This window comes from Mesoplodon densirostris, chromosome 7 (genome assembly GCF_025265405.1).
Source record: "Mesoplodon densirostris isolate mMesDen1 chromosome 7, mMesDen1 primary haplotype, whole genome shotgun sequence".
In the NCBI taxonomy this organism is placed as follows: Eukaryota; Metazoa; Chordata; class Mammalia; order Artiodactyla; family Ziphiidae; genus Mesoplodon; species Mesoplodon densirostris.
This window is the reverse complement of record NC_082667.1, coordinates 60,858,738-60,870,972: the sequence shown is the minus strand read 5'-3', so window position 1 is coordinate 60,870,972 and position 12,235 is coordinate 60,858,738. Positions and strand designations below refer to the sequence as shown.

Sequence of the window (12,235 nt, the reverse complement as noted above, 5' to 3'; positions counted from 1 at the left end):
TTGGAATTTCAGAGCTTGGGAAAGAGGAAGCTACGGCCTAAATGCAGAACCTCTGTGCCTGGGCCTCTGCATTCTTCTCCATTCCCAGTGGAGAAATTCTGGGGACTCAGTTGCATGAGAGCCAGCAGAGGGTGGCAGGTCACAGCCTGGTCCCTGTCTTCTTCCAGCCAGATCTGTTCTCAGCTGCCGTACTTCTGAGCTTCCAGGAAACATGATAAAGTTCCAGAGACTCTGGGACATGGGGATCACGCTGAAGGACAGAGATAAGGGACTTCCCTCTTCCCCCTGCCTTTAAGGGGATGGAGGAGCAGCTTCTTTCCCAGAGACCTGTTAGCACTAGTGGGGCCCACAAGGAAGGGATCAGGGTAGGGCAAAATTCCTGCTTTTGACTTTGGAAAGGAGTGAGAGGCAGGAGGAGAAGGTAGGTCGGTTACCATGCCACAGCCAAGGGGGCTTTATTAGGTGTTCAGGGCACGTATAGGCAGGTAGGTAGACGCTAGAGGGTGTGGCACACCTTCTCAGGGTTTAGTGGTGCCTGGATGTCCAATCTGTGGGTCTTGCTGTCCTTATCGATGATCTCCAGCCGCAGCTTGGGTGGACGCTTCTCAGCCTGGGGTGAGGGCAGTTCAGGACTCTTGAGTAGCTGCTTGTCTGAGTCCTCCACAGTGATGCGCAGAGTGCAGCCCCCTGGCAGCAGGTCCTGCTCATAGGCGGCTGCCAGCTGGTTTACCACACGGCGCTCCACCTGCAGGTGGTAGGTGAAGTGGTCTTCACTGCCAAAGCCTGGAGGCCTGGCTCTATCACTTACTGCTCAGGCAAGTACTTACTCAAAGCTTCAGCTTTTTCATCTGCAAAAGGCTAACAATGCAAGCTTGCAGGACAGTGTTAATGACAAAGTAATGTCAGTTTCTGAGGTTCTCAGCCCAGTTTCTCACACTGGTAGGGGTTCAAACTCAGTTACCCTCTAAGATAGGGGTTTTACTTGATTATATTGTTTTTGGTTCTGAAGGGGCATCTGCTCTGGCTAAGAACAATTCCAGCCTGTCTGGACAGACTGGGAGCCCAGGGAATGGGTCTGGGGGCACCAGGGAGGGGGATGTGCAGGTGCCTCACTTCTCTCAGGCTCCTGTGCTCACCTCATGCTTAATGGAGCGGGCGCCATAGTGCACATTGTAGCCGTCAACCAACACGTCCGCCACCTCACGGTCCCAGAGCAGTGTGATGTTGTGCCTTTGCTTGGCCTGGGACAGGTCAGATAGGAGCGTGCCTGAATGTGGGCCAGGGCTTTCTATCTCTCAGCACTCTGGCCTGAGGCCTGGGCCTGTGAGAGACTGTGTGCCCTATAGCCACTGGCCCCGTGTGCTCCTTCTTCTGGGGGTGGCGCTCCCAGCCCAGTGTTCCCTGACTTCCAGTGGGCATATATCCCACCCCCACCCACAGGCAGTCCCCGCTCTTACTCTCTTGGCCCAGAAATTCAGCTCCTTGTTGACGAGTTGGATGAGCTCCGAGTGGCAGAAGGGGAGGAAGTAGACGATCTCATTGATTCGTCCCAGAAACTCATCTCTCCTGAAGTGAGCCTATAGGGCCAGGTTAGGGATGGGGTGAACTCAGTGACTATAAAGGAATTACTGGACCCTACTGGGGAAGATGGGTGTGGGAGGGTTTCCGTATCTTCACGATGGCTAAGGGGATCCCCCCCAACCCGAGGCTCCAGCAGGAATGACAAGGAACTCTTACTTTTAGGATGGGGCGAATCACATTTTCCTTGAAGTTCTTAGAGATGGTGATCTTGTCACTAGTCTGGACATCCCCTGTAGAGACAGAATCATAAACCCAGGACCTCTGGGAGCTGTGCCTGCTCCTTCACTCTAACCACGAAAAGAGCCCTGGTCCTGACCCTGATGGTCTGTGTGTTCCTGGTCAAAGTCTCAGGCTGTCTGGGCCTCAGCCTTCTCCTCACCTGCACAGTGAGAGGACTGGACTGGGTACCTTCTAGGCCCTTCCACTGCTCATGTGGAAGGAACTGTATGAAGGAGGGGAGGGGAGAGGAGAAGAGTCAGGACCAAGACTTGAGTCCTGACTTGTAAGAAGTGGGCTGGAGAGTTGAATCCTAAATGGAAAGGTGACAGATGCGGCCTCCTGCCTGACATGCTCCTCTTTTCCACCTATGCAGGAAGGCTCCCTGGCTGAAAAAGGCTGTGTCACCTCCATACGGTTTCTGATCTGCTATCCCCTCATTGCACTGAAGTGTCTCCATCTGTTGAGTGTGCATCCCTTCAGTGCCCTTAGGCCCTGGCCTCTTCCTGGCCCCATGCCCTGATGTGGTTCTGTCCATTACTCTGTCTGGAGCCCTCCTGTCACCCAAGAGACTTGGAGCTTTCTTGAGGAAGTAGGGGCACCGTCTGTCTGCCTCCCTCCATTATCTAGTAGGGTGCTTGGTGTCTGGTCAGGGCCAGCTAGGGACAAAGATGCTACCAGGGCCCTCATCTGGCCCCAGGACCAAGAGATGCGCTGGCGGCCTGGTCACCTGACCAGTTGCCCAGAGAGCTCGGGCCACGTGCTGTACCAAGGTTCTCGGCAATCCGGTTATGGCTCATCTCCAAAGCCTCCTGCCTCAGCTGCAGCGCGTGCTGTGCTATCTCGTCACTGCCCACATTGGAGGTCATGATGAAGATGGCGTCCTTGCAGTCGATGGTCTTCCCTTTTCCATCAGTCAGCCGGCCCTGGGAAGGAAGCGTGACTGCATGGTCAGGGAATGGTAAGGCTGGGCACCTCTCCCAGGAGCTCTCTCCAGAACCCCTGTGCTTCCCCCTCCTCCAGCAGAGTCAGCACTCCCTCCTCTGGGGTCTCTGAGCACTGTTCTCACACCTCGGCTACAGTGCTCACCTGCTGGGAGTGCCCCAGGTAAGACTGCACCTGCTGTCTGGCATCTCTGAGGGCACCCAGAAGCCAGCCTGACTGTACATGCATCCATCCAACATACTCTCCTGGAGGCCCAATCTGGGCCAGGCTCTGTGTTGGGGCACTGGGGACTCACTGCCTCTGACACGCTCCCAGTCTAGAGAAGGAGTGAGGTCAGGAAACCAGCAGTCACAATTCAGTGGTTAAGTGTTATGATAAAGGGAAAGCCAGGCTGCTGTAGGAGGTCAGAGGAGGGTATTCTACAGGGTCATTGTGAGGACCAGATAAATGAACTGAAACAGGTATAATCTCTGCATCTTTAGAGCCATCCTCTGGCCTGGTTAATGTTCCTCCTTTAACCAACTTGGGAAGTTGCCTTGGAATCTTTAGCTTTTTCTAGAGGTGACACAGAAGAAAGCATCTTTACTAGAAACAGATGCACCAAGGAAAGAGAAAAGGGGCAACGGTAGAGGGAGGAGACAAGAATGAGAAAAGTATAGCTGTCCAGGGCCATTCAGCTCAAGGGCAAGGAACTCTGCCCACTCAGCAAACCTCAAGGCTAGCATGGTACAACAGCACTTTGCAGTCATTTATAAAAAAGCAATAATCAGGGCCCCACTGAGAGGAACTGATGGAGTCTGAATTTGATGGGCACATCTACTTCCACTGCCAGCGCCTTGCTTAGTGCTTTCTGTGCACTGTTGCACTCTGCCCACTAGAAGGTCGCTTTATGAGGGCAGAGGCTGGGTCTTGCTCTCACTGGGTCCTAGAACAGTGTCTGGCATATAGCAGGTGCTCAACACTTGCTTGCTGAATGCTTGAATCCTCACCACCCCTACAAAGAAGCTGAGGCTCAGAGAGGTTAAGTAATTTGTACAAGGTCTCACAGTTAGAATACAGTAGAGCTGAGGCTCTATTGAACTGTCTGACCCCAGAACCCATATCCTTCACTGTACACCAGGCTACTGGGGTCATACCAACAGTGTGGGATAAAATGAGGCCTCATGCAATTTTCTTTCCCTAAATAAAAATTTCTCAGAATCCTGCCAAATTCAGTTTGCATCCTTTGATCCTGACTGGAAACAAGCTACCGGGACAGGTGTGGGGAGAGGCAGACATTCCTGGGAACTCATCTGGGTTTCAGGCAAAAGCATAACTCCTGCCAAGTTTGAGAACATGGCTTTGGGGAAAGGTCACTGACCTCAGCCTGTTGGCACCTGCCCAAGCCAGTGATGCTGGGCTCTGCCCCAGCCTCAGGTAACCAATCCTCCTCAAGTGTTCCCCTTTCCCTGGTGGCGAGGGCCTCACTCAAGGTCATCCCTTGGTTCTAAAGCCAGTGCAAAGGCAGACCAGCCCTGGCCCTCAGAGGTAAAAAAGAAAGGAATGTGCATTAACTGAGCACCTACTGTGTACTGGGCACAGTACCAAGTGCTTTTCTGCCTCACTTTACACGGGACCTTGGCACAGGACTCAGAAAGTGTTAGCTCCAAGGGGGTCTATTCAAAGGGGGCCTCGAGATCCAAGTCCTGGTCACGCTCCTGTCCCAGCCTTGGGAGGGACGAGGAGAAGGCAAGAGTGCAAGCAGATGTTCCTGAGCTTGGCCATTAGCTTCCTACTTCACCCCCTGCTTATGGGTTACAACAGGACAGAATCCACTAAGGGCAACTCTAGTTTTGGGGACCAGGTCTGCGTGCATGTGTGATGTGCCCAAGTGCGTGCAAATGACCCTGTGTGTGTTCACAGAGCTCATCCCTGAGGACTGAGCACACACACTGTTGTGCTGGCCAGAGCAATAACCAGTGGCCATTTCTTTCTGAGAGATCAAAGCTCTGCTCATAACTGGGCCTGAGGATGGGTCCCAGGTGGGTGAGGGGAGCAGGTGCAGTGTATTACTGACCCAAAGGGTGACCTTCACACTGTTCACGTCTCCTTCTCCTCAGAGTCCCTGGCAAGAAAATGTGTCCCAAAGAGGGAGCTGTTGCTGTCCTGCCTCTCAGCAATGACTGGAGTGCACGCATCCTGGGTGGGGCGTGAATGCTCACCTCAGGGTTACAGGGGCTGCTTTCCCCCCATTTCTGTCCTTGAAGGGAGGAGCAGTGGGTGGGCTTCCTGGGACTTCTGCCCTGTGCTACAGACTCTGGGGTCAACAGAGAAGTGACCTGCATTAGCTCTGCTTGGTGTTTTGGTGAGAGCATTAGGGCTTCTGCTTTCCTGGGTTCAAGCTTGGGAGGTCTGGGCTGGGTGGATATGGGGGGGCTTCCCTATTCCCCCAGACTGGATCAGGTGCCCTTATAACTCCTACTTATTCTAGCGCACCACTCACCACAGTGGCTGGACTGCTTTGTGCTGCCTGTCTCCCCCTTGCTCAGAAACACTGAGGCAGGGACTGTCTGTTCTCCCTGTGTCCTCTCTGTCCTGCACTGAACCACTTCCTCCTGGTTTGCCTCTTACTCTCTGGCAATTCTGTCTTTGACTCTTTTTGGAGGCTGCAAGGCTGTTCTTACCTCTTCTCTGCACCCCATACTCTCACTAGGTCAGAGATCTCATCCCTTCCTGTGGCTTCCGGTACTCTCTCTGTGCTGAAGCATTCCTGAGTCTCTACTTCCGGTGCAGGCCTCTCTTACACTCCAGACCGCTCAAACTGATGAGCGACTTCTTGGACATATCCATCTGGCTGTGGCATTTCATTTTCAACAATTCCAAACCTTAGCTCCTCACCTTCCTCATCAATCTGTTGCTCATCCCCCTGTGTTCCCTGCCGCAGGCTGATGGCAGCAGCACCCATGGGTCACCCAGGCCAGAAATCCTGCCACTGGTCATCCTTGGTCCCTCCCTCTCTCCTCACATCCAATCACCGAGCCCTGCACAGTTGACTTCCCGGGAGCTCTCCCCATCCCACAGCCCTGCTTGAGAGCAGGCCTCTCAAGCTCTCGCCTGGACTCTTCAACAGTCTCCTCGCTGGTCTCTCTTCTTCCTTCTAGTCCATTTGCTCACTGCTGCCTACAGGATCTTTATAAAGTGAAAACCTGATCATATTTCTCTCTTGCCTAAAGTCTTTAAAGTCTTCTTACTATTCACCAAAAAAATCCACTCTCCTCTGCCTGGCATTCTAACCTGCCCCTGTCTACCTTATCCACCTATCTCCACCATTCTATTCTCACTTTCCCTCTGCAGTCGATCAATACTGAACAGCTGTAGTTCTCTGCATATACCAGGCTGCCTCATGCTCCTGTGCTTCTGCACACTGGGTGTCTACTGCCGGCCCTTCTCCACTCTGTTCACCTGGCAAATACTTATTCATCCTTGGAAGGTTTGCTGAATTACTACTGAATTAAGTTAGTCAACAGGGCATTTCTCCTGGCGCTGTGGATTCTGGGAATGGTTGGAGTGAGACAAGGTCTCTGTCCTCAAGAAGCAAACATGCATAAATCTGGCTAAGTAAACTTAGATGGCAGCTTTGGTCAATGGAACCAAGGGCACAAACATCAGAAACTGTAGCAGGTTGTTGGGAGCTGTAGGAAGGAGTTATTATCAACTCTCCAAGGTAGTCAGTGGAGTGACAGCAGCAGGGGAGGGGTGGACAGGGTTTACACACGGGGGTGGTAAGCATTTTCCAGGTGGGGTTGGTTGTATTTCTGTCAGCAGTTGCCTTCCCTCTTTCTGGACCAGGAACCTCTCCAGGGAAGTGAGAGGCCAAACAGGCTGCTGTGCTCACCTTCCCTAAGCTGGGCTCTCCCTTCCTGTGAATGCTTCACTCCAGATCTACTGTTCTCTTTTGGCCTTGGCTGCATGGTAGTTACTATTTAAGCTGCAGGCTCTGGAACTGGACTGCCTGGGTTCAAATCCTGGATTTCCTCTTCCCAACTGTGTGACCATGGGTGAATTAGTTGTCTCACTTTACTTCAGTTTCTACATTTGTTACATGGAGTCAGTAATAATAACCATCTTCTGGGAACCAATCCTCCTTCTGGGAGGATTAAAGGAGTTCATACATGCAATAACAATGCCTTGCACACAAAGTACAAAAATGTCAACTTTATCACATCTCCTTTCTGCTGTCTGCTAGGTAGGGAGTTCCCAGAGGTTAGGTTTGGGTCTGGTCCACAGCTGTGTACCTGAATCCCATCAAGAGGCTAGAAGGCGGCAGCGGGGGTGGGGGTGGGGGTGGGTCTCAGAGCACAGGTGCGGGAAACAGAATATGTGACCTTTGAAGGCTTGGCCTTCATTCCTCAGTGGGGGTGGGGGGTGGGTCTCGAGACAGGGAGCAGATGAGAGCCTAGGAAGAGAGCAATAAACTGGGGCAGGGGCAAGGATGCTGGGCCAGGTGGGACAGGCAGTGGGCAGCTGTGGGGACATTTGGATCTGGTTCTTCCTGGCTTCGTACCTGATGTGCTATTTGGCCCAGGGGTATCCATTCCTGCACTTCGTTAGTGAACTTTGACATGGGAAGCAAACCTCTTTCCATTTTCCCAGGGCTGGAGGGGACTAAGTGGAAAGGTGAGCTGGACTCCATCCAGCCATGTGCTGGCTAATACAGTCCCTGCATGGGAGCAGATGGGAGGCCTCATCCCCAGTTCTGCAGGACCCCTGGAAAAGGTGGATGGCAGCCCCTCCCACGATCATAAGCTCTCCCTCACTTGCTCAAGATAAGGACTGGTACAGATGGGGAGAACTGGGGCTCTTGGACCAGATGTATCTGCAGCCCATTTCTGGCTCTTCCACACAGTAGCTCTGTGGCCTTGGGCAAGTCATTTATAACCTCGCTGAACCTCAGTTTCTTCATCTGTAACAAATGATTTGTACCTTGCCTGGCTATTGTGATGATTAGCAAGAACGCCTGTAAAGTCTTTAGCACAGGCCTATTACATAGACTGTGCTGAAAAAGAGGAAGTTGTTCTCATTTAGAGCTCACTTCACCAGTTAAGAGGGAGACTGTCCTTGCTTGTGACCAGCCTGGAGCTCCTCAAGAGAAGACGGTTCCATGAACCAGGGCACCACCATTCCATCATCATGGTCATCATCACAGACAGCAGCAGCGTCACTGGCGTTTTAAAGACCTGGTGAGGATGATGGTTGACGCAGGGAGGAGAGGAACTGTCTGAGCAGAAAGGTTCCTGGAGCTGATTGCATCCAGCCTCCTTGTGTGTCACACGAGGTCCCTGATGCCTAGACACGGAGCAGAGCTAGAACTAAAAATTCAGCTCTCTCTCTCCCCCCTGGCACCCCTGTCCCATTCTGTCTCTTTTGAAGGTAGTCTGGGCAGCCACATTTCAACTCTTGGGCAGTGCTGGTCTTCCTTGGGTGCCCAGTCTGGGCCCTGGTCCAGAGAGGGGGTGAAGCCACACCTGCTAAGTGACTGAACGTACACACGAGGAAGCAGAAACTTGAAGAATGTTCAATATTGGGCCCCTGGGTCCTGCTGTTCACAGCCCCCCATACCTACAGGTGTCCCCAACTCCATCCCGGCCCAAGCTGACTTGCACCTCATCAAACAGCTGCAGCATGATGGTGAGCACATCTGGATGGGCTTTGTCCACCTCATCGAAGAGCACCACAGCGTTGGGGCACTGCTTCAGCTTCTTGGTCAGCTGGCCACCCTCCTCATGGCCAATATAGCCAGGTGGGGACCCAATAAACTTGGCCACCTGATGGAAGGAAGGAAATAAGTTAGGAAGGCCTTTCTATGCTTTTAGTTTCCAATATGGGACATGCAAGGGTAAGATGGCTTTATATACTGTTAAGATTGCCTGTCTCAACAAGGACAATCAGGTTGTCTCTTTGGGTGGAAGGAATCCTGCTGTGATGGGACAGCAGATGATCTTTTCTGTGTTTAATCTTCAGAGCAAATCGTATGCAAAACAGATCACTGACCCTGCTGTGTACATATGCTCCCCGCAAAGGACAAATCCCAAGGCTGCTGGAATTATCTCAGGCCTAATCGACAAGTCACATCAAAATAGCCAGGCAGAGCCCTGTTGACAGGCTCTCCAAACCACACTTCACCAAGGACTCTCACTCACCTCATGCCGCTCCTGGAACTCAGACATGTCTAGCCTGATGAAACCCTGTGTGGAAACAAGCAGTCCATTTGAAGAAGGCAGGGGGAAGGGCTCAGGAGGAGAGATCTCAAATATATTCCGGCTTTTAAGCCACACCAAGCCAAGATTTTCTATCCCATTTTCATGATATAGTTTTTTCTGGTTCCTTGCCTCCTTTTCCTGTCTACTCATCCCCCACGATTCCCTCATGCCCTACCTTAATAAACCCAAGCCGTGTTCCTGCCTTAAATCTGGCTTGGAATGTCTTTTTCAGGCTTCTACTGGGTCTGATCACCACATCATCCACTCATCCCACATTTCCTGAGGGCACACTGTGTGTGCCAAGCACTGGAGCTATGTCTCTGTTCTCTAGAAGCACCCAAATGGGGCACGCTGACATGGACAAAGTCAGTCACCATCAGCGTGGGATCATGATGAGATGGAGGGGAGCAACAAGCACCCAGACAGCTCCATGGTGCCCTCAACTTTGCAAGTCTATGTGGGCACATGCCCCTTTTTCTTTTTTTTAAGTATAGTTGATTTACAAAGTTGTGTTAGTTTTAGGTGTACAGCAAAGTGATTCAGTTATACATACATACACCCATATATATATATATATATATATATATATATATATATATATATATATATATATATATATTCTTTTTCAGATTCTTTTCCATTACAGATTATTACAAGATATTGAATACAGTTCCCCATGCTATACAGTAGGTCCTTGTTACTTACCTTTTTTACACATAGTAGTGTGTATATGTTAATCCCAAACTACTAACTTATCCTCTCCCCCTTCCTCCTTTGGTAACCATGAGTTTGTTTTCTACATCTGAGAGTCTATTTCTGTTTCATAAACAAGTTCATTTGTATCATTTTTTTAGTGTCCACATATAAGGGTATCATACAATATTTGTCTCTGTCTGACTTACTTCACTTAGTATGATAATCTCTAGGTCCATCCATGTTGCTGCAAATGGCATTATTTCATTCTTTTTTATGGCTGAGTAGTATTCCATTGTATATATGTACCACATCTTCTTTATCCATTCATCTGTCAATGGACATTTAGGTTGCTTCCATGTCTTGGCTATTGTAAATAGTGCTGCAATGATCACTGGGTTGCATGTATCTTTTCGAATTGGAGTTTTCGTCTTTTCTGGATATATGCCCAGGAGTGGGATTGCTGCGACATACGGTAACTCTATTTTTAGTTTTTTAAGGAACCTCCATACTGTTCTTCACAGTGGTTGCACCAATTTATTTAAAAAAATTTTTTTTAATCACAGTTTAAAAAAAATAAATTTATTTTATTTATTTCTTGGCTGCGTTGGGCCTTCGCTGCTGTGTGCAGGCTTTCTCTAATTGTGGCGAGCAGGGGCTACTCTGTTGCAGTGCGCAGGTTTCTTATAGTGGTGGCTTCTCTTGTTGTGGAGCATGGGCTCTAGGCACGTGGGCTTCAGTAGTTGTGGCTCGCGGGCTCTAGAGTGCAGGCTAATTGTGGCACATGGGCCCAGGTGCTCCACAGCATGTGGGATCTTCCTAGGCCAGGGATCAAACCCGTGTCCCCTGCATTGGCAGGCGGATTCTTAACCACTGCACCACCAGGGAAGTCCCTACTTTTTTCTTTTTTTTTTTGCGGTACGCGGGCCTCTCTCACTGTTGGGGCCTCTCCCACTGTTGTGGCCTCTCCCATTGTGGAGCACAGGCTCCGGACGTGCAGGCTCAGAGGCCATGGCTCATGGACCTAGCCACTCCGTGGCACGTGGGATCTTCCTGGACCGGGGCACGAACCCATGTCCCCTGCATCAGCAGGCAGACTCTCAACCACTGTGCCACCAGGGAAGCCCCCTACTTTTCTTTTAAACTAATAAATCTTTCTCATTTCTTTATATGTTTTCACTTCATTTAAGAGCTATCCAGAATGTAGCTTGCAGCCCTTCTCTCTCCATGGTTGGGCCTAGGGCTGATTTCCAGGGAACTGGCCCCCTGGGGTGAGGCCCGACCATAATTAGCCCCAGGGGAAGAGCACACCCTCTGGAGTGGGATTTGAGAGTTAAAACAAGCAGAATGCCCATGCCTTTTCATGAAGAATTTAGGGATTTAGGGCATTATAAGGGCATTCAGAGGCCCTGTCTCTCCACCCAGATCAGGGTTCCCCAGAGACTCCTCAGGATCCTCTCCTACTGGCACATGCTTCCATCTAAGAGAATGCACCCACTGCCTATGCTTCTCCTGAGAGCTGGGGATGAGGGAGGGCGTGCCAAGACCCTGAGAGGGAGGTAGCTATGTCTGAAATCCAGGCTATACTGTAGTTCGGTTGCTGGCCAGAAATTCAGTCTGTGATGTATTCTATTTTTTTCTCTGTCCTGTCACTCTGTACGTGAGGTACAGGGTGGCAGAAAGAGCCCCAGGCTTGGCTTCCAGCCCCAGTTCTCCACTATCTGTGTGGCCTTGGCTGCCTTCCCTTTTGGAGCTGCAGTTTCTTCCTATATACTCAGGCCCTTATGCCCTCTCGCTGTTTCTCCTTTATGTTATGGCCTGAGGAGAGGACCTAATCCAAGAGGTGGGAAAGGCCTTGAAGAAGTTCTTAAGGTCATGAGGGGGTGATCACTGTTATCAGAGGACATGCAGCATTAGCCAGCAAGCATCTTCAGAGGGACCCAGGCAGCTCAGCCAAGAGAAACACTGGCTTCAGGAAGCGTGGGAAGATAGACATGGGGAGTGCTGCCCAGAGGGAGCAATGAGCTGGAAGCCATGAGATGGGTATCTGGATAATAGGTGACACTCACTGGGCGCTTACTATGTGTCCGGCGATGTTCTAAATAAGCAAGCTATCAAGGGCTTAGAATGTGTGTAAGTCTATGAGGTAAAAGTACTATTATCATTCCCACCTTACAGATGAGAAAACCGAGCCACAGATTAACTTGCCCAAGGTCACTCAAGCTTGACAATCTGGCTCCAAGCCTGTGCTCTTAGCCACTATACTCTCCTGCCTCATATTTCCCACTCCATCAATCAGTTGGGCTCTTGGCATCTTCATTTGAAGGGTTCTGAGCTTTGTGTCCAGAACCAGTGTCAATCAATGCTCCAAGGTAACAGGGAGTACAGACTTCAGTGCTCACTTACGCTTATGTCAAATTACCTGGGTTCTTATCCTAGTCCTTCTACTGATTTGCTGAGTAACTCTCAACAAATCTAAGGGCTTGATTTTCTTGGCTGGAATAATTTTGGTTTCAAATGATCTTACCTTAGGGTTATCTAGAAGTGAGGCAACAATAATA

At 50.5% G+C, this 12,235-nt stretch overlaps 1 protein-coding gene across 1 annotated transcript in view; it reads right to left on the bottom strand.

The window, feature by feature from the left end:
- Positions 1-425: 425 nt before the first annotated feature.
- CLPB (ClpB family mitochondrial disaggregase) overlaps positions 426-12,235 on the bottom strand; it is a 148,362-nt gene continuing 136,552 nt past the window's right edge. The window contains exons 10-16 of the mRNA XM_060104923.1: positions 8,922-8,966; positions 8,385-8,546; positions 2,567-2,723; positions 1,738-1,811; positions 1,458-1,577; positions 1,137-1,241; positions 426-745 (exon numbers count right to left, since the gene is read on the bottom strand). Coding sequence (XP_059960906.1) covers positions 497-745; positions 1,137-1,241; positions 1,458-1,577; positions 1,738-1,811; positions 2,567-2,723; positions 8,385-8,546; positions 8,922-8,966 — 912 coding nt within the window. The 3' untranslated portion in view covers positions 426-496. The remainder of the gene's footprint in view (positions 746-1,136; positions 1,242-1,457; positions 1,578-1,737; positions 1,812-2,566; positions 2,724-8,384; positions 8,547-8,921; positions 8,967-12,235) is intronic.